At 41.3% G+C, this 22955-nt stretch overlaps 1 protein-coding gene across 4 annotated transcripts in view; it reads right to left on the bottom strand.

The window, feature by feature from the left end:
- SLC25A13 (solute carrier family 25 member 13) overlaps window positions 1–22955 on the bottom strand; it is a 128165-nt gene that overhangs the window by 34159 nt on the left and 71051 nt on the right. For all 4 annotated transcript variants that reach the window (XM_068157069.1, XM_068157068.1, XM_068157070.1 and 1 more), the window contains 9 exons: window positions 22234–22373; window positions 15877–16023; window positions 14081–14219; window positions 13072–13165; window positions 12836–12920; window positions 10189–10273; window positions 9572–9730; window positions 2181–2233; window positions 741–821 (listed from right to left, as the gene is read on the bottom strand). In XM_068157069.1, coding sequence (XP_068013170.1) covers window positions 741–821; window positions 2181–2233; window positions 9572–9730; window positions 10189–10273; window positions 12836–12920; window positions 13072–13165; window positions 14081–14219; window positions 15877–16023; window positions 22234–22373 — 983 coding nt within the window. The remainder of the gene's footprint in view (window positions 1–740; window positions 822–2180; window positions 2234–9571; window positions 9731–10188; window positions 10274–12835; window positions 12921–13071; window positions 13166–14080; window positions 14220–15876; window positions 16024–22233; window positions 22374–22955) is intronic.

The raw sequence follows: 22955 nt of genomic DNA on the forward strand, positions 1-22955 counted from the left end.
TGCACTGCTCTTTGAACAACTATTCATTTCACCTAAAGTATTTACATTTGCTTGAACAAAATCAATATACCAGATAAAATAAGCTGTAATACGAACAGACAGAACTAGACCAAACCGTGAAGTATTTTCATTTACCCAGTAATATGCCAGTTGGTCATTAAGATACTATTTTGTGCAAGCAAAACACTCTTAAAAAAAAAAAACCCAAAACCTTAGTGGGTTTTAAGTACAGCCTACATTCAGGAATGCATTATGTATAGAGTTAATATCACCCAGCCTACGTCTGCTAGGAACTCAAAGAAGCATGAGTAGTCCTTGCCATTTGAAAAAGCCAGTATCACTGCAAAAAAGTGAAAATTAGTGGGTGCAATAACACATCAGCAAAGAAGTGACGTGGCAGAGTGGGTGCCACAAAGCAGTAACTCATTATTAACTTCTAGAAAGGTTAGCATGAATCCTCTTCGGGCCATAAACTACAGCCAACATGAATAAAAGACACATTCGTTATTAAGGAAACGAAAGTCTCAGAGGCGAGAATTAAACAGCATGGTTAAAAGGCAAGATGCAGAGTAACATTTACCCTTTCATCAAGAAGGGATGGCCTATCTAGGAAAGGAGTGAGATGCTCTGGCAGAGTCTGCTCTCGAACCAGATCTGTGGTTGAACAGAAATCTTAGTCCCCGGGAGTTAACACGCTGCACATTCATCCATCTCATAGGAAGGAAATTAAAGGTACTTACACAGCCACCAGCAAGAATTTCTGCGGCCAATGGGACAGAGCCATCTTTAGTCATAAACTTATCTCTCACAAAATCATTAACCTTAAAAACAAAACAAACCACAAGCATTTAGGAAAGCTGACAAATTACAAGGCTGGAGAAAACACTCATCAGCTGCAAATCCTGTGCCACTGAAAATGCAAACAACAGCCACGAAGCTACCAAACTAACAGGTAACAAACAAATCTTAGATTTCATGTGAACTGTTGTAAAGCTATGGCTTTGTTTTGCACAACGATTTGCAGCATAATTGAAAGATTCATTAGTGAGATAACAATTGCTGATTAAATAGAAAAATCATTACCTGCAAATGAATGACAAAAATCATTTGCGAAACGCTCGCTGGATTTACAATTGCAAACACAATTTCAAGCTCCTATCAGAATGTCCAAGAATAAGTTATTAAATAATATAATCATGATCTGAAAATTAATGATAAAACCATTTAGGAAATGCTCCCTGGGTGCACAAATGTAAACACAGTTTCAAGTTCGTATCAGAATGTTCAAGAATAAGTTACTGGATGATAAAATCCTGGTCGGAAAACTAATGATAGAATAGTTTAGGAAATGCTAGCAGGGTTTACAGATGTAAATATCATTTGAAGTTCATATCAGAATGTTCAAGAGTGAGTTTTAATGCAGTAGTAATTCAATTAATAGCATTAAGCACCTTTCCAGTCTTTAAAATGCATTAATATTAGCCTTGGTGAATAGTGGCTTGTGGGTGAATAACCCATACATTGTGATTGGGTTATAACAAGAAATGCTTAAAGTGCCTTAAAATCGCTCAGAAGTAATGATTAGAGAAATAAAACATTCAGAGGGGGAAAAAATGCATGCATTAAAGTTCCTTTCTTAATCCTTTCCTACCAACACCTCACCATATGCTCCTATGACATTATCTCCTCTTGCACTAGGATTAAACATGTGGATATATAAAAACAAAAGTCCTCCAAGTCCCATAAATAAATAATGATTCCTTTTTGCTAAGAAGTGAAACCAAAGGTTTGTGCTACTTACAACAAGCAGATGAGTTGAACAAGTCTAACAAGCTTGGAATAGTTTGGAATGAGTCCAAAAATTAAGTTTTCAGTAAGATTCTTAAATGTATCTCTCCTCCCTCTCTCTCTCTCTCTCCTCTCTCTCTCCCTCCCTCTCCCCTATCTCCCCATCCCAATATATCTGTATGTATCTCGTATGTCACTTGCAATGCTCACAAGCCCATTATAAACAGTTGCTTTGTGCTTTTGATAATTAAGTTAATATCCAGCAAAACTGATGGCGTACATTCTGCCAGGCTGCTGACACATTAAGGATAAAAACCTTTTAGCCTGCTAATTGTAATTACATGGATTTTACAACATGGAGAAATGTGAAAATAATCCATTTGCAAACTTACAGTAAGTTTTATGGCCTTCTCTGGTGCTACTCCTAATAGCTGTGGCAACAGACCTGTAACATGGAAAGAAGAGATTTCAGTGCATTGAGTAACTTGCTATTAACTAAACAAATCAACAAATATATGCAGAGATCACCACCTAGAAATGGGCAATTGTGACAGCAATTTTATGTTATTATATTTAATGAGAGCACTTAAACATTCCATTTTGAGATTAAACTTTGTGCTACCATTTCAAGTGCTCCAACTGCCTCTATGTATTTGGTTCTTTAGCTTTTTTGACATCAGTGATATTAGGTCACTTTTCATTTACAGGCAGATTTGCCAACTGTGTTTCAAGCATCCTGTTCTAAACCAACTCTTATTTTCTTCACCTTCACAGAAAAATGACGACTTTCTCCTTAATTTTGTGAGATGCATGATGCATCCACTTCAAAAATGATGAGTGAAATACCTTTTTGGGGGATAAAAAAAATAGCCTCAGATGGCAGGACCCAAGGGGATAGGAATCAAAATAATGCAAAACATTCAAACATGTATGACTGCATTCTTAAGCTCTTTGCCCAGATTAAAACAAAGGAAGTTATGCAGCTTTCTTTCCAGCTATGGAATTTCCTCTTTTGTTGGAAGTGATGCACCACAGAGCTGGAAGTGGGAATCTCTGACTGCCAGCTTCACTTGTTTGAAGTGAAAAGTCGATATTTTGTCAATTTTTGGATGACATGACCTAAAAATAGGCAAAGCTTACCAACTAAGCCTGGGGCTAGAGCGGTGCTGCCAGCATTCCGCAGCATAATAAAATTAGAGGACACCTTTCAGAAGTAGGAGAAAATCATCCTGCCTGGAGTTCCTGGTGCAGACCCTCTTTGACATCACATATACAGATATTCCTACACTTCAGCTATATACAACATGGCTTTGAAGTCAGAGCTTACCAAATAAATTGCAGAAAAAGAAATTTCTAGAAGTATCAAGACATTAAATTATTAAAACAGTCCAGCTGGAGGTCTGCACAACGCAGGACAAATTAAATTCCTCCTCACTCAGCTGAGCTGAAGATGGCTTTTTAACCATTTTTCAGCTCCCAACTCTTTGCATTTGCAAAAGGAACTCGTAAAATCTCAGGAAAAACAAGTTTATCTTGGCACAGGGTTTGTTTTCTTTTTCCCATCTGCTCCCTTCCCCTTGCACTCAGATCTGAATAGGGCTGTTAAGAGTCAAAACTTTCCATGAAACTTAACTGTAGAAGAGAATTATTAAATAGAATAGGTAGTTACCACCACCCCCCCAAAAAAAAAAACCCAAACAACCCAGTACCAACAAAAAGAGACCAAAACAACAACAAATACAAATAACAAGCCCCAAACAACCCAAACTGAACAATTAAATCCCCAGAGTATTCTTCTCTTTTTGTCTCTCTACTTTACAAATGATTTTATGGTATAAAAGTACTTTCTAAGTTTAATTACAGATAATGCTGTGTATGTCTACTGCAAGATAGCACAGAATCATAGACTGCTTTGGGTTGGAAGAAACCTCCGAAGGTTATCTAGTCCAACCCTCCTGCACTGAGCAGGGACCCCTCCAGCTAGGTCAGGACATAGAATCATAGGATGGTTTGGGTTAGAAGGCATCTCTAAAGGTCATCTAGTCCATCCCCTCTGCAGTCAGCAGGGAGATCCTCCACTAGATCTGGTTGTTCAGATCCTTGTCCAGCCTGACCATGAATATCTGAATATCTCCAGGGATGGGGCCTCAACCATCTCCCTCGGCAACCTGTTGCAGTGTTCCATCACCCTCATGGTGCAGAACTTGTTCCTCACATCCAATCTGAATCTGTTCATCTCTCATTTCAAACCATTGCCCCTGGTGCTATCACTGCAGGTCTTTGGAAACATCCCTCTGCAGCCTTCTTGTAGCACCCTTCAGGTACTGGAAAGCTGCTATTAGGACTCCACAGAGCCTTCTCTTCTCCAGGCTGAAGATCTAAAGAAGGCAGCATTCATTTTAATTCTACATTTTACATCCTGGCCAGATACCAGCTAGTCCTACTGTCTCCACCATTTCAGGAAGGTAGGCAGACTCTTCATTTGTTCTCATACCTATGTAATTAAGTTATCTGTAAGTGATACCTGTGCATTCTATACGTTATGACCATCAAAACTAAATTCTCTTCTCATGGGAGGCCAAATTTCTCTCTTACAGGATTCACATAAGTAATTTATCAGACAATGAATCACCACTTGCCATTCAAGCACTGTTGAAAGGTCTCTGAACATGATGAAGGAAGAATAAAGCACCTCAGGGGCACACACAAGTGTTCTTTTTCTCATGGGGTTATCCTGACACAGTGGGAACTTTTCAGTGTTCCTGTGCACTAGCAGATCAGCAGTGTGACATATTCACTGATGCTGGAACAGGTTGCCCAAAGAGATGGTGGAAGCCCCATCCCTGGAAGATTTTAAGGCCAGGCTGGATGTAGCTCCAGGCAACCTGATCTAGTGGAAAGTGTCCCACGGGTAGGGACCCATGGGTAGGGACCCATGGCAGGGGGGGGTGGAACTGGATGATCCTTGAGGTCCCCTCCAACTCTGACAATTCTGTGGTTCTGTGTGACAGGCTTAGAACTGCCTGTCAATGTCTTAAAAATGCATGCATCTTACAACACCAGAGATAAACATTTGCACATAGGCAGCCTGCTGGTATAGTGCAGAGCAAACATGTTATTCAGCCCATTTTTATACAGGAAAGGCTTTTTAGTAGCAATTACCATGTACCACTCCACATCTGACCTACTGTGGGAGCAGGAGCCTCTGGGAAAGATGAGGCTATATATGAGAGAGAGCACCAAGAGCTCCATTCAGATGGTGACATCATACAAGTTAATAAACACACTGGGAATATACACACAATGGCCCATCCAGCCCAGGTGAGGTGATCCATCAACTTTAAAAAGATTTGGCCAAAGTATTTTTTCTCATCTCTAACAGTGAAACTTCAATTTCACAATGTGTAACAGATGTGATTTTATCTTTACTAACTGCAGAGAGTAAAATATTTTAAACCATTTGGACCTTTGATAGAAAGGCAATAAAAGAACACTGATGATTTTCTCTCTGAAGGGACTCATGTAAGAAACTACTATTGGACAATGAATCACCAGTTTCCACTCAAGCACAGCTCCTCAGAGGAGAAATCATAGAATCACAGAATGGGTTGGGTTGGAAGGGAGCTCCAAAGGTCATCTAATCCAACCCCCCTGTAGTCAGAGGGAACATCCTCCATTAGATCAGGTTCCCCAGAACCCTGTCCAGCCTGACCTTGAATATCTCCGAGGATGGGGCCTCAACTACCTCCCTGGGCAACCTGTTACAGTGTTCCACCACTGTCATGGTAAATGGGGTATTTCTTGAAGATTTTGTGCCTTGACAGAACTTTGGGTACAAGCAGGCTTGTACTTCATTGCCTACTTCTGGAGGAAAGCTTTTGCCACAGTCTTTTTGTATCACTGGGAGTCTACCAGCAATAATGAAGTTGGATGACAAATGAGACTAAAATCAGAGATCAGAAAGCATCTGGAACCACTGCAGTGCTAGAAGCACCAGCAGGAAATATAAAACTAACAAGTCCCTTGGCACTTAATGATTACAGATGACAAAGTCTTCTGCAGCTTTTCTTGTCTTTTTCATCCTCTAGAAGTGGCTACTGAACAGTTTCATGCGCCAGGTGTCATCTCTGGTATGTAAATTTCCCATCGAATTCCTATTAAGCAGAGGTGAAATAATCTCTACTTCGATGCACTGCTAGACTGTGAAGCATTCAGCTACTCATCAGGTGGACTTCTGATTAAAAGAATATTAAGAAATGAAGGTGACCTCATCAGCTGGAAAAGATGTTGACAAATCAAAGCTTCCAAAAATCTCTTCTATTTGCATATATATAAATACCTGCCAGTTTCTAAATATGCATTTCAGGTATAACAGTAGACACAACAGTAAATTATAGGTATAGGAGATAAGGATTCTTTTCAGCCATGCTGAGAAAAGATTCAGTTTTTTAAGGACTGTACCTCTGAGGTAAATGTTTTATCTGTCTCTAACTACACAGCATCGAAATAATGCACATCACAAAGATGCTCCAGAGATTTGTGTGTTTGTTGTTTGGTTTGGCTGGGTTTTTATGATATCAAAGTATCTCCTCAGTGGAAACATTGATTATCCTTAGAACCAAACTGACACTAAACAGAATTTAGTGCTCTCTTTACATCCACAAGATGGTGTAATTTATCCTTATCTGAGGTGGTGGGGGTTAGAACATGCAGTTTTGCCCTTGTTAAATTTGGAATAAAATAATGATTACCAAGGGGGGGGGGTGGGAGGAAAATCAGCTCACTTCACTGGATGGAAAGAAGCCTTGTGTGTTAAAATATCAGCTGAGATGGCTGAGTTTGGTATTCCTAAGGTTGGAAGGGACCTCAAAGATCATCGAGTCCAACCTGTCAGCACAGACCTCATGACTAGGGTTTGTAATTCCTGCTTGCCTCCTTGCAGTAGCAGATGATGACAAAGAGGGAACTGCTCCAAATGTTTCTACTGTAATATTTTTTGGAAGGTTTTTATCATTATTCTGCTATGCAGGAGAATTCTACCAATGGCTACTCCTTCCTCCAGTGGAAAAACCCCTCCACATCTATTTAACTCTGAGCGCACCACAGCATGAAAAAGAATAGTAGTTACCTATGAGCCAAAGCGATCCAGTCTGTAGTTTGTCTTACCTAATACAGTATTTAAGATTACAATGAGATCACTCTTGCTGTAAGAATTTAAATTGGGTCCCTATATTAATCTATAAAACTTTCCTTTCACATTCTCTTGTTCTCTCAGGCTTAACCAGAATCTTTCACTCTGCATTCAGTTGCTCAACTTTCTCCAGCATCTTCTCCTTAGAAAACTAACAACAGCCTGAGCTTCAGAGAGGAAACTCAACATTTGGAAGGAGTTTTCTCTGTTTGATTCTTTAAAAACCAGAAGTTGAAGGAGGGTGCCCTTTAAGCAGAGAATCTGGAGAAACAGAGGTCTCACTTTGTCTCTGAAATGATGGTGTTCTTTGCCATCACACAACTCCTACTATATAATCCAGAAATGAGATTATTGCCCTGGGTTTAGAAGTTCAGCTCCACCAAACTGCCTGAGATTTCACTATTCAAGCCTGCTTGGAAAGCTGAAAAGTAGTAAAAGGGAGAGGGAACTGAAGGACAAGCTATATGTTCCTGAAGTTCCCCAACAATTGGTGAAACAATCACTCTACAAACAGGACAAGCAAATGGAGTTAAGAAGATGCATCTATTGACATTTCTGAGGTGTTTGTTGTTGTTTTCTTTTCCCAGGTGAAAAACCCACTGTGCTGGAGTTTTAATCAGACAGAGAGCAGGTAATAGTGGAATTGTGCCTTTTTGTCCTTTCAGTAACCTGGAAGAAGCAGCCATACACTCACAGGGAATACATTTTGTTCTTTATCCAATAATTGGGACTTTTATGAGTCTGATTGTTAGAAATCCTTAAAAAAGAAACCACATCAATACTTGGTATTGTATTATTAGGCCTCCTCAAAAAAAAAACAACCCACCTGCCTCAAGCTCAGTCAATAATAACAGAGCCTTCCCATCTCCAATTGTGCTGAAATAATTACAAGTCTGTACTTTGCAGAGGAGCTACTTTGCCAACCTCCAGTAATTCTGGTCTTATGTTAAAGAATGCACATGCACTACACCACTTCATTTTAATGTTGTTTCACACACAGTTTAACAAACTCAACTTTGGCAAATCATAGAATCGCTGGGGTTGGAAAGGACTTCCACAGGTCTAGTCCAACCCCCCAGCAGCAAGCAGGCACATCCTCAACAAGACCAATCAGGCCACCCAGAGCCCCATCCAGCCTCATCTTGACTATCTCCAGGGATAGGGCCTCAACCATCCCTCTGGGCAACCTGTTCCAGTGCTCAACCACCCTCATTGTAAAAAACTTTTTCCTAACATCATAAATCATAACAATATTTTCCTGAAATACTCAATTCTTCGTTCCTGACTCAAATGCCTTCAGCAATTCATTTCTGTCATGATGATATTCTTATCTTCAAAAGTTATACAAACTTTCTAAGAGGCTGGCTAAAATGAAGCAACACAAGAGATCTCCATATCTGAGATATCAGAACTATAATTTGCTTTATCTCTGTGACAGAATAAAACTGCAGTCTGATGCAGTGGTTCATGATTACAGAATTGTCATGGTTAGAAGGGACACCTCAAGGATCATCCAGTTCTAACTCCAGAACTAACTTTCCACCAGATCAGGCTTCCCAGAGCCACATCCAGCCTGGCCTTAAAAACTTCCAGGGTCCTCCAGGACTACGTCAGTGTTGGCTGAATTTCAGTATTCAGTATCACTAAGGTTGGAAGAGACCTCAAAGATCATCGAGTCCAACCTGTCACCACAGACCTCATGACTAGAATAGGGAGGACACTACTGCCCACTGCAGGCTTGAACTCATGACCTTCCCATTAAGGGTCTTATGCACTACCAAGTGAGCCACTACTCACTTTCTTACACCATACCTGGGACAAGGAGAAAATAAAAAAGCCCACTGAACAGTGGGTACTGGCATAAGACTGAAGGTACTGACATAAGATAGCCAAACTGGAGATGTTTTACATCCAGAACAGAGTAAAACAAGCTTTTGGAGTTTACTCCATTGATCACAAAGGGAGCCTGAAACAGCTAATTTCCTAACTTGGCTGTATTGGTCACATATATAAAGCTAAGTGGGTTGAAACCCAGCTAACCTCCCTGGCTGACTCAACACTGACAAGCTAAGAGGCAAACATAAAACTTCATGACTATTCCCAGGCAACTGGTTCAGAGAGACCTTCCTGTCACAAATGATACCACAAAAAGATCTTGTTAGTAACAAGGTGTCCTGTTTTCTCTCTGCTTTTGTGGTAATAAACAGAAAGAAAACATATAAGAAAGAACACTGAAACAAACAGAACAAAACAAGAAATTGGATGATCCAACTTCTTGCCAAAGAGGACAAACCATCTAAGGACAGCCAAGGAAATGAAAATTTGACTAGCAGCCTATTTTTGCTGTAGGAAATTGCTGTTGTGGCCCTGTTGCAGATGAGAAAGGAAAGGACAAGTGAGGTCCTACAGAAATGTTCTCACTACAATGAGGTTCTACTTGAGAAGAAGCTAACTCTTCACCTGTAACAGTAGAAACAAAAGCACAAACCAGGCAAAAATGAAGTCTTAACAAAAAAAATCTTTAAAAATCCAGAGTTCCACTGAACTCTTCTTAGTATCTCATCATTAGCATATACCACCTTTTAACCTTACCTCTATAAAGTCCAAAGAAGCCCTCATAGCGCAGCACTTTCTTGAAGCAATCAAAGCTGTTTTTGTACATCAGCTCTCCCACAAAAGAGCCTGTAGAGCGCTGGTTTTGCATTCGAGTTTTTACCAAATCAATGGGGTAGACTGCAGTGGCTCCAACAGCTGCAAATGCAATAAATAAATAAAAATCAAGCTGTAAGGAAACAGGATTTTGCATTTGCAGTGTATGACTGCAACTCACCTTCTACATTTACGTCTTGAGTATCAGGTGTATCTCTCTTTTTTCTGCACAATATATTCTAGATGCATTACACTACATTCCACAGTTTGAACCAAAAGCACTTCCTAGCCCTACCTCATGATTAACCTGATTCTTCTGAAGATGGCTCGTTGATACACCTGATAGGAGCACCTGCAAACTCCAATGGTTTGTAAATCCCAGAACTCCAGCAGACCAGGTGACCCCTTCCCCTTCAATCTTAAGCACTTTAGACATGGCTCCAAGGGAAAGACTGATAAGCCTTCCACACTTACATGGAAGGCAGAAGAGTAGAAGAAAAGAAGACAAAACCCAAACAGTGAAGGTGAGTTGTTTTTTTTTTTGCTCAGCCATGACTAACCTCCAGCAACTGAACCAAGGGCAAACCTGTAGGCTGATTCTGCAATCTGGATGAGAATAGGTCGAGACGGATCTCCTGGAGCTTTCTGTCGAGGCAGGATTTAAAATAAAAGGAAAGACAAGAAAAAGTAATCAGAATGTAGTTATTTCACAAGAGACCATCTCATGATCAGACAGATGTGACTACACAGATACCTGGGGGGAAAAAAAAATCCTACAATACACTGGAGATTTTGTTTTCTATTATTATTTCTTTTCCTCTGATTTCTAAGTGCCCTGTAATGTAGGCTCTTCAGATTGGAATAGCAAAGAAAAGAAAGATTGATACTACAACAAAATTATTCAGCTCCAAAATCTCTGGTCTGAATGTGCATACTAGGGCACACTTCAGTCATTCATCTTCAACAGCTAAAAGCAGCTCCAGTTTAGGATTCCTTTCTACTGTCACCAAAGCCAGGGTCCTTTAGTGCTTCTCAGGCTGTCAAAACAAGTATGTAAGCACTGCTCATAGATATTAACTAAAGGAAAATCAGGTTTGATACAACAGACCCACAGTTTCATTTTGCTGACAGTCTATGAATGCTGGATTCAATGCAATGAAAACGAAATTTCAGAAGTGCTGCAGATTTAAATTTGACAGAAAAGAATTAGGAAAACAGGAATTCTGCAGGGCTGATAAGGCTCCCACACTTACTATCACTTTTGGTAAGACTTCATTTCTAGTGTTTTTTTAGGATATTACAAGTAAAAGGACAAAATAAATACATTGATACCTTTTTTTTCCTGAAAATGTTTAAGTTTTAGCTAATATTCTAATGCAGGTGGAGTTGGCCAGATAATAAATGGAGGCTATCAATGCAGATGAAAATCTTTTTGGTCTCATCAAACAGCTGACATTAAAAAGAAATTGGATGGAAAAATGAAGAGGTGGGACAGATAGGCAGAAGAAATGGTTAAGACTCAAGTAGGTTTATGTGTCCCAGCCTCTTAAAATGGCATAAATCTTACTATGAAAGACAGTGGTCCCAAATGAAAAACTGAAGAAGCTGCTACTTTCATCACCACATTTCTGGCTACATTTTACTGCCACCTATTGTAGCTTACTTAACTTGGTACTCAGCCCAACGCAAAAGCTTTTAACCCCTTTAGGAGTCTTCTAGGAATAGATGGTGAGCTTTTGGGAGCCAAGTCATCTGAATTCATCCCAGCATAGTCAATATTTAGTCACTGCTCAAACAAACAGAAAACCACCACCCTAGATACTGCCTTGGAGTGGTGGTGGGGGTGTTCAGATGGTGGTGTGGGGAGAAGAAGAAGAAAGAGAAGCGAAAGAGAAGCATGTGTACACACACACACACAGAGGCCTGGCTTATGGCCTGCTAGTCCTAAAAATGTAGCCTGCATCAACTCATTGTGGTCAAACTGGCGTCTCTGTGTAGACCCAAAGCAGGAAAAAAAAATATAAAAACACAACCCAAACCCCCTAAGTCTCACAAGACACAAAGTTAAGGCTGCCTTAAAATAGAGACAGAGAGGAACAGAAGGTTAGTTTTAAGTCTATCTGTACAGAAACGTGTCAATGAACACATAAGATAGGCTAAAATGCTATGAAAACTGGGAGATCAAGAAGTTTGCCATCTGAAGAACACTAGTTTTTCTTTTTGCCTTAAGCACATCTCAAGCTCGCTTGCTGTTACATCATCTAAAGTCAATAACCTTGAATATTAATGTTTTTGCTGAAGCTGTGATGTTAAGCTAAATATAATCTCTCTTATTTTGACATTCAGCAGAGCATAAGACGAAGCAGTCCAGAGAAGGGCTATGAAGATGCTGCAAGGGCTGAAGCACCTCCCCTGTGGGGACAAGCTGAGAGAGCTGGGGCTGTTCAGCACTCTGGGGAAACCTTAGAGCAGCCTTCCAGCACCTGAAGAGGGCTTACAAGAAAGCTGGAGAGAGACTTTTTACAAGGGCTTGCAGTGATAGGATGAGAGGGAATGGATTGAAGCTTGAGAAAGGCAGATTTAGACCAGAGATCAGGAAGAAATTGTTTACAGCGAAGGTGGTGAGACTAAAACAGGTTGCCCAGAGAGGTTATGGATGCCCCCTCCCTTGATGTGTACAAGGCCAGGTTGCATGAGGCCTTGAACAATCTGGTGTAGTGGAAGGTGTCCCTGTCCATGGCAAGGGTGTTAGCACTAGATGATCTTTAAGGTCCCTTCCAACTCAAACCATTGTGTGAATCTCTCTGTGTTCAGAGCAAGGGCTGCCATTTACAGGCTAAATGCTGAATTCACCACCCCTATTTGAAACAGGAAATCTTCTTTCCTCATTAAAAAGAGCAAAGAGCAACAGAATCAAAGAACGTAAACACCTTAATTAGGTATACACCTAATATTTACTATGTGGCTGGATGACATTCATATACATATTATCATTCTAAAGTCAATCACATTTAACCTGTCAAACTGCAGCCTGAGAGAAAGGGGCACAGAGAAGAGATGGAGAGGACATGACATGAGTTAAACCCAAATTCTAACAAGAAGTTATTCCTCACAGATATTACAGAACACAAAAGAAAAGCAACTCAGCTCACAGGAGGAGGCTGGCTATCTATGTACCCGGCACTGGAAAGTGGCTTCTGTTCTTACCTGCCTCTGGGCCTCAGCCAGGTTGTAGGGCAATGTCCCCTCCTCCAGAGGAGCAATTCTTTCAATATCTGCTAACGTCATGCGCCTGAGGAAATTAATTCAGCTTAGCATTTGCTTAGAGATGGGGTTTCAGATCACAAGAATTCATCTGCATGTGGCCACTACACTTTCCCGTTCCCCAACACCACCCTCCCAACTCCATCCAAGAAAAAGAGGGCAGATAATTCTCCACTTACCCTCGTGGCTCATACAGATCTGCTAACTGAAACAAGATGTCAACTTCCATGGGTGTAACCTGACCAAATTTCTGAGCTGCCAGAACAAACTCCTCTGCAACAGAATAAAAACACAGAAAACAAAAACTAAGTGAATCAGAACAATACAGAGCACTCCAGAGTTGGCTTGTATTTCAGGATTAAGAAGATGCTGATAGGAGAGGGAGAAGGGTGGTATAAAAACACAGAGAAGAAAGCAAAGCAGAACAAACAATCCAGAGAACCCCCAGAATCGCTTTGCATTTTAGTATTAAGTAGAAGATACTGATGGGAGAAGGGGAATAAAAGTGACCCACTGCCACAAGAGTGTTCCTGCCACTACGTAAAGGCATGTCTGAAATGCTCTATCCTTCAGTGCTATCGGCAGGATTCAGGGTCTTTGACATAAGGTATCAATCAGCTGCAGGTCAGAGCAGGAGGGGAAAATCAAATAAAAAGCAAACAGAAAAAAACCCAAAAACCTCAGGAGTCAAGAGACGAGGAACTTTTCATGTATAGTCCCAGTAGGCCACATTAATGAAACCTTGGCATTGCACAGGGAATTCTCTATAAAAGTGGTTAGATAGAGCTGATAACATCTTGTTCCAAGCTTGTAGATCAGCTTACTGTGCCGCCAATACAAGTTTATGGAATTCTTCAACTACCCTTGAAGGTCACTTTAATAGGCTGCCAATTTGGCAGGAGTCCTAGGAAGTTTTTTAAACTTTTAAGTATCTTTACATACTTTCCTCACCCTGCCCCCCCACCCCTGCCACCAGTTTACTAGGACCTTTTTCTGATTGAAACGAAATGAAAAACCTGGAGGGTGGAATCCAACAGGAGCGTACAAATCTGAGCAGGAGACCCAGGAATGCTAACGAGGCTTTCTCCCCCTCCCACTGATTTAAAAGCACACAGATGAGGTCCTTCCCTCTACCCACTCCAATCAAATGGCCAAGGAAACTTCCAGACTGCAAACGTTTCAACCAACCCTTAGTGACTTCCACGTCTTTTCTGTTTCCAGCCAGAGTACTGTAGATCTTTCTAATGAGCTCCATGTTGTTAAGGAGAGAATTAAATCCATTAAAATAGGAAAAGCTGACCTGATGGGAAGTGGTACCTCCAGCAGCCTAGAGACGAGACAGTAAAAAGAAGAAAAGAGAGACCGTTACAAGACTAAGACAAACCTTGCACTGAAGGTTTTCAAACAATGCTATTTCACAAGAGCAACGGTAGCACAGGCAGACTTGCTTTAAAGAAAAAAAACACACAACCCTGCAAAATAAAGAAAACCATGAAAGATTCTTATGTTACTGAAACTAATCATGACCAGAATGTGAAAGTCTCCCCACCCTACAAACCTAAACAAATACATATGCAGGATTATAACAACATAACCAGTAGTAATTTACAAAGTTCAAGTTTCAGTCCTGCTTCAGTTGGAAACGTTTCATAAGCTGGCTTATTTCTAGTAATGAGGAAATCTACTTCTACATGTAAAGTATATTGCTCTACAGAAAATCCCAACAAAAAGCAAAACATATTCTGAGAAAGGTCAGCTGAAACATTTAAATCCACAGGCATTTCAAGTCATGGAAAACCAGCAGTAAGCTCTCGGGCTTAAATCGGGCAGTCAAACAAAAGGGGAACGACAAGGTTTGAACAGTTCCTCACTCTCAAAGGAGAACTGAGCCTAAACCTTTATTTTAAAGTGGTGTTGGGTCTGCAGAAAGACAAATTATTGGATCAATTCCTTGTTTAAAGCATAAGACCAGTAATGAAGCAAATTTCTGAGAACTATGCATAAGCTGCCAAAATTTAATTGACCTTGAGGGAGAATCAAAAATATTCTCTTATGTTTTATGACAGAGTATATGACCCAGGAAAGCTGATAACAAGACTTGGGATACAATCCAGGAATAAAGCATCAGCTCTCATTGTCAATCCCCAAGTCTGGATGCTTCTTCCAGTACTCCAGCCAGAATTTAGCAGTTCTCATCACTTCATACATCTCCCTGGAATTCTTCCTTGCAAAACAGGTTTCCCTAAAGCTGGATAAGGACAGACTTTGGATTACTCAGAAAGTGCTGCTGCAAGTTCCCAAGATTAGAACTGGTCAAAGCCAAACATCTCTTTTCTATTTTTCCTTCAGTGAAGCTGCAGAACTGTAATGTTTGATTTGGTTTATGCACTTCAGGTTGAAAAGAAGTGCACAACTATCAGGTAATACGTAGTGAATGCCCATGGGTGGTGGTCCAGTTCACCACCAGTTCCCAGGTACTTGGAAAATACACTTGGGAGCTTAGAACTGACATTACAAAGCAAGCCCTTTGAGGATGACTTCCTAAATGGGATGCAATGGCATCCTGACCTGAGACAGTTTACTATGGTGGAATGACTGGAAATAGAGAAATGCTACATTTCTATGCCATTACTAAGGTCCATTGACCTGCTCTGTCTTTTGCCTCAAGAGATCAGTAACACTCAGGATACACACTCTGCAGTAAGGGTTAGAAACACAGAATCATAGAATCATTTTGGTTGGGAAAGGCCTCTAAGATCATTGAGTGCAACCTTCAACCCCACACCACCACAGCCATTAAACCATATCCCAAAGTGCCAAGTCCACAGGTTTCTTAAACACCTCCTTTCATACATGTAGATATAAGCTTAAAAATGAGCATCCAGAAGCTGGGATAGGTGCCACAGAGTGCTTGAGGTACATAAAAACAGAATCCCACGTGTGTATCCCAGCTCTTTGCCAGTTGGGATACCAGAACTACTCACAGCTACTAGACATTCTTCTACAAATGGTGTCAGCATGTGTGGCCGGATAGTGACCATAATGTCCCTGAAGTCCATAGCTGTGACTCTTCCAGACTGATCATTGTCTCTCTGCACAAAAGCTTGTTTTGCATGTTCTAACTGTATCTCCTGAAAATAGATGGGGGAACAAATAAAAATAAAGGTTAGGTTCATCTTAACAGTTAGATTTTATACAATGCAATCCTGCAAGAGAGCTCACACTTAAGAAAATAAGATCTTAATTTAATTGAATATTGTGTGTGCAACTTCCATGATTAATTATTATTCAAAATGGAATCAGAGCAAAAGCATGTCAGCACTAGTGTGCAAATCCTGCAGTGGAGCATGACTTTATCCTACTACTTCCATTCTATTTGCAAATCCATGCCTTAAAAGTCCTGTTAAACCACGACACAGACTAGTCAAGAATCACCAGCATGATGTATCCACAGTGAATACAGACTCCTGTAAGTTGATACTTATGTCACTGCAGCATTCAAGAAAATAGTGAAGAGTGAAAGCAAAATTCAGCTGGTGCAGGGTAAGACCTGCCTGAGGTCTGCAGCTGCCATCCCTCCTTCAGCTCATTCATCTCACATTACAGATCATAGAATGGCGTAGGTTGGAAGGGCACTCAGAGATCACCTACTCCAGCCTCCCTGCCATGGGCAAGGACACCTCTCAACTAGACGTGGCTGCTCAAGGCCTCATCCAACCTGATCTTAAACACCCCCAGGGAGGGGGCACCCACAACCTCCCTGGACAGCCTATTCCAGTCTCACCACCCTCATACTGAAGAACTTCTTCCCAAGACACGGTCTGAACCATTAAAACCATTCCACCTTGTCCCATTGCTAGACACCCCTATGAAAAGTTTCTCTCCAGCTTCCTGTAGGACCCCTTCAGGTATTGGAAGGCAGCTCTAAGATTCCCCCCCAGTCTTCTCTTCTCTAGGCTGAACCAATGCATGCTGCCACTCAAATTGGTCTTGCCTTTTTATTTCAGCTTCCTGAACTTTCCAGTTTGAGTCCTAATTTCTAATTTAAAAACTGTACCTGAAAGGTACAAGGAAAACTGCCTAATACATCAGGGCAGAAGAAGGAAAGTGGAGGGAGAGGAGAGGGAAAGGACTGAACAGTGTTTGAACACTGTCCTTCACTCCCAGAATTATTCAGGAGTTTCTGCTTTGGATGAGAAGCATCTGTGGGGGTTGTTATTTGAAGTGTTACCATTTCAGTTCTGTCACGTTTCCTTTACATTACAGCCCCCTATGTGGAAGGGCCACACTTCAGCAATAATGCCCACTCTGGCTGGATTCAGCCATGTAAGCTCTTGCTTCTCTCCAATTGTGACTGTAATTTTAACAGAAATCTGGAAGCAAGCAGTTTTGAGAGGTTTACAGTGAGAGGAGCACAAGAACACAAAAATCCTTCGTCAGCTTAAGGCAGGCAGCTACCTGGGAAGCAGAGAGCTCTGCAGAGGAGTTATGTATAGTAACTCTTCTCTCCCTAAATACTCACCACCCAGCAGGTGGAAATGTATGAGCAAAAAATGTTTGTCATTAAGTGTCAGCATCACCAAAGAGAAGATAAATTGAATTTAGAAGGATTACATGGGAAACTGAATGCTGCTTTCTTCTCCTTCTCTCAGTCAATTTATTTTAACCACTGAAACTGCTGGCAGTGTCATGCTGGCAGCATCGAGCACAGAAATACAGTAAAAGATCTGGACACCATTCAGAGGCCCCATCCCTGGAGACATTCAAAATCAGACTCGATGTGGCACTGGGCAGCCTGATCTAGTTGGAGGTGTCCCTGCTGACTGCAGGAGTATTGGACAAGATGACCTTTGCGGGTCCCTTCCAAGCCAATACAATCTGCGAATCACCTACGCTGGGTACATGCAGCTAATACAAAAAATACCACCTTAAAAACAAACTGAAACCCCAAAACAGCAGAGTTGTAGTATTCAGAGATGCTATCTAGACTTGCAGTGATTTCTATTGTTTCACCTATTTCAGCCCCATATTGTTTACCCAGAGAGGTGAAGGTTTCAAGAAACGCAATCCTCATTGCTTTGCAACACAAATTTACACATCCTGAACAACCTCCTCCCACTAGACTTCTGGTAAATTTAAATATACCTAGAAAACAAGCTTCTCCTTGACACTGGAAGTCTAGAATTCCCCCAGGTAGCATAAGACTTTGTGAAAATTAATTTGCACATCGTGGTAGGCAATGCTGGTACCAGAATTTTCATCAGATTATTTCCTACCTGAGAGATTTATTTCAACTTTTGCTTAGGGCTCAGTAAAAGCTCCTTTACTTTGCACTTGGATAGAAATTTGTGTTTGGGTTCCATCCCAATGGATCCACAAGTCATCAGATACAACACAATCCTTCCCACTGGAGTAGATTCTGGGCTTCAGTTATAAAGAGTAACTACTTGATTAACCAATATGCTGGGCACAAAGAAATTCCCAGGCAATTTGGAAATGGATTTACCAGGCTGCCATATAAGCATATGTTACAATTAATTGTGTGGGACAGATTTCACACGCTGAGAAAGGGGCCAGTGTTGCTCTTGGTGAGGCAGCCTTGCCACTGAAGTGATGATGGAACATGACCGTATCCAGACACAGATGTGACAGATACAGAGTGAAAATATATGAGCAAATTTGAAGCTAGCAAAATGAGAAGCAGGGTTAAGAGAAAACAAAAACCAACACAACCCACACCTTGAGCCTTGGGTTGATGCAAACAGATTGTTAACTGTGTAGGGATAAAATATACTAATGGTACTTTCTACATACCTTTAGCTTTGCCAGAAGTGATGATTAGCCCAAATGCTGTGACAGGTAATGAATATGGAACAACTTTATGTGGCATAAGAGGACCCAATGTGAATGAATTTGAATCTAGCCAGATTATTTCATTAAAAGTTGCAAATTGCATTGTACTTACAAAGCAGTACCTGAAGCAGAACCATCTGGTCCATGTTAAATGCAATGTGAAGAGCATTCACACGTCAGGAATGCAGGAAGGTAATTTGGTATCCACCGTGGTCTCCTGCTGTCTAAGGTCCAAGGTCTAGACATCAGACCAAGGAGACTGACTCATGCATAGGCAGAAGATCAGAAGGAAAGGCTGAGCACCAAAGGTTACAGAGCTTAAAGGAGGATTTCTATGCCTGTGAACATCAACTCTCTCAGTTGTGCTGAGAGTAATTTCTGTGCCCAAACTCCAGTATCTACAACAGAATGCTGCAAGGAAGAATCAGCAGTGTTTTAGGAAGTGGGGAAAGAGATGTACCCACATACTGCGACTGACCGAGCAACCTTAACACGCTGTATTGATGGTGGACAGCTACAGCAGCATCTTAGGACAATTAATTGTTGGAAAGTCCTCACTGCCTGCACCAACACTGACAGTATCTTCAGAGCAGCCTCAGACCCTTTCCTGAATCACAGAATTGCCAGGGTTGGAAGGGACATCAAGGATCATGTATTTCCAACATCCCCCACCATGGGCAAGTCCTTGAGTCCAACCATTCTCTAACTCTGCCAAGCCAAGACAGGTCCTTCAGTACCACACTTCTGCATCTTTGAAACACCTCCAGGAATGGGGACTCCATCATTTCCCTGCACAGCCTGTTCCATGGTTTGAGAACCCTTTCAGTCAATAAGATTCTTCTAGTATCCAACCTAAAAATGCCCTGGTGCAACTTGAAGATGAATTGCCATCCTGACTCTCCACATGTATGCTCATACTTCCTCCTTCTCTCCTATATGGATCATCACCCAAAGGGGTGTCTGGATCATTATGATCAATGACATGTGTCAACACAGCCTTTTGCTCTGCACTGCAGCTACCTAAGAGTAACTTTTACAGCAGAGATAATTAATAAAATAATGAAACAAAATGAAGTAGCTGGGCAAGACACACCAAACTCAAATGTAACTCCCCCTAGAATATAATCACATGCAAGAAAAGTCCTTTCAGACAAGGAAAGAGGAACCTCCCCTGCACAGGATGAGAAAGCCTAGTAGCTAGGACTCGCCTCCAAAGTTAGAATCTCCTGCCTCAGCTCTTTCTTTTTCTAATTCAAGGGAAAAACACTAAAAAGAACTTGAAGACACAAAAACTGCACTTAAATCTCCCAGGCTACACAGTTACAGGTTCTTTCCTGCTCCCTCCTCGTCTTTCATTTGTTTGGGTTTGTGCATGGAAAAATGTCCTTTATTTTATTCTGACTTTTTCTTCAGGATTTCCTCAGCTCTCTAAAGAAACAGATGCAAACAAGACTGGTACACTGTTAAGACTGATTTTAATCCACCAGAAATCAGGATACACATACAGGGCTTATTCTGTCGTTGGAAGGAGGTCCGAGAACACCAGAACGTGAGGCCAGAGGCATTTTTTCCTAAACAAGTAATAGCACAGAATTGCCTTGGAAGATCACCCAGTCCAACCCTGCTGCCAGAGAAAGATCACCTAGAGTAGGTCACACAGGAACACATCCAGGCAGGTTTTGAATGTCTCCAGAGAAGGAGACTCCACAGCTTCTCTGGGCAGCCTGTTCCAGGGCTCCAGCTTGCACCCATTGTCCCTTGTTCTAACATTGGACATCACTGAGCAGAGCCTGGCTCCATCCTCCTGACACTGCCCTTCACATGTTTATAAACATGAATGAGGTCACCTCTCAGGCTCCTCTGCTCTAAGCTAAAGAGACCTCAGCTCCCTCAGCCTTTTCTCACAAGGGAGATGTTCCACTGCCTTCAGCATCTTTGTGGCACAACACTGGACTCTTTCAAGCAGTTCCTTGAGACCCCTGTTGAACTGAGGAGCCCAAAACTGCACGAAGTATTCTAGATGTGGCCTCACCAGGGCAGAGTAGAGAGGGAGCACAACCTCTCTCCATGCACTAACCACACCCACTCTAATCCACTCCAGGATGCCATTGGCCTTCTTGGCCACAAGGGCACATTGCTGTCTCATGGTCATCCAATTGTCCACCAGGGCCCCCAGGTCCCTTTTCCCTACCATGCTCTCCAGCAGGTCAGTCCCCAGCCTCCCCTGGTCCATGGGGCTGTTCCTCCCCCACTTGTCCTTGTTGTGTACATTTATTGTTTATCCCAAAGAGGCTCTAGTCTGTCACAGACCTGGTCTGTATCTTAGCTACTTAGGAGTTACAATAGTCACTAAAAACCTGAGGGAATACCATTTAATCATGTGATACCTGACATCCTCTTCATACAAAGTTAATTAGGCTCTGTTCTACGAAGTCAATTTGAAACATTTGTCTCAATAGCATTATCTTAATTATTCCTCATCAAAATGATACTACCTCCTACTGTGAACTAACATACTTGTGTAAACAAGGAAAAAAAGAAACCTTCTAGTCTTGAGGCAGGTTCCCATTTTAAAACTCTCTGGTGTAAATACTAACACAGGCATTAAGCATTCAGAAGGAATACAAATAAGAAACTCACGTGTTGCACCACCTCAAGGATCACTTTTCCTACTGAAGGCTATTTTTAACAGTACTGCTGAAATACAGATAATCTGAGTCTTTTTTTCTTAGCACACTGGTTTACTTTCTACAACAAAGTACAGCAAAATATAAATAACCAAGAATTCCAAGGAAAGGGAAGGAAGGCAGCCATCACAAGCAAGGAAAAAAGGCAGGCACCACCAGCAAGGAAAAAAGGCAGGCACGACCAGCAAGGAAAAAAAGAAGGCACCACAAACAAAGCATTTCCTTATCTGAGATGCTGATAATCCAAAAAAAGGTCTAAAGTGAGAAAGTGTGTGGAAAGAGCTTGCAGCAAAACATTTTTACTGGATATCAGCACTGAATTAAACATGTTTGGCAAACACAGAATGCCTTTGGCTGGAGAAGACCTTTAAAACCTGCTGTTGACAGACAGAACTACTTTTTAATACCGGCCTGGCAACAGGGGCCAAGATGTTCAATACTGTTATTTAAGACATTTTTTTCACTCATGGATCTAAATATAGAGGAGATTTTTCAGGCTTTGAGGTCTTTGTTTTTAATTTCACATCTCTGTCTACACAACAATGCAGACAAGATCAGCTTCTGCACGCAGCTGCCAAAACCAAAAGGTAATTAAAAAAACACAACCCGCCCGGTAGCCTCCATCAGCAATTTCACCATAAGCACATCTTATTTATCAACACACTACTGAAGTGCAGCACCCTGGCTGGAAAAGCCTACACTGAGGCTATCTTTTGGCTTCCCTACCAGTGTTAAATTGCAAATTGGCAAATACTTTTGAATTGTTACGACTCTTGACAAGCTGAATTGCATTAGACCCACCAGTAAAAACTGGGTGAACTCCGGGTATGTTAGGTGTCTTTTCCTGTCCTTTCCAAAATGCAGCTGTACAAACTCTGAATTCCAGTTGAAAGGAATGTGCTGATGAATCGTGGTCTGGCCAAAAACTTGCTTAGCATCCTCTGGAAAGAAAAGAAAGATGATCATTTAATAATCAAGTAACAATATAGACAAGCATACAAACACATAGGATATTTTCTAATAGGAAAGCAATACTGCTCTTCAAAACTACTGGTATTTTGTAAAGCACATCTAATTCTTCTGCTCACCAAAATCACCACAGCATGGTTTCTGAATTATCTTTTCAAAGTTTATACTCACAGCACTTGATTAGAAGAGACTCAACTGGATGTTTCAAACTCGAGCAAGAAGAGATTAAAATGAAAAGGCAATTTATGAAGCTAACCAGTGTTTGGCATGATCTTGTCAAGCTGCTAATAAGGAAAGTTTTGTGTCACTCTAAACTCAGACTTTTGTTATCATTCCCAGAGCTCTCCAGATTCAAACAAATCAACTCCAAAAATACCAGCATCTGTCAAGACCCACCTTGTTGTAGTTATCCTACAGGAGCAGTGACATGCAGGACAGGAGATGGGCAGGCAGGAACACAGAGTTATCACTACCTCCAGTACTAACCAGACTTTAACCTTAGACCTCTGCTACAAGGGTAACAGGTTTGATGACACCCAAATGCAAGCTTCATA

The sequence above is a fragment of the Melanerpes formicivorus genome, unplaced genomic scaffold, assembly GCF_026170545.1.
Source record: "Melanerpes formicivorus ecotype bairdi unplaced genomic scaffold, bMelFor1.0.p_v2 SCAF_35, whole genome shotgun sequence".
Taxonomy (NCBI): Eukaryota; Metazoa; Chordata; class Aves; order Piciformes; family Picidae; genus Melanerpes; species Melanerpes formicivorus.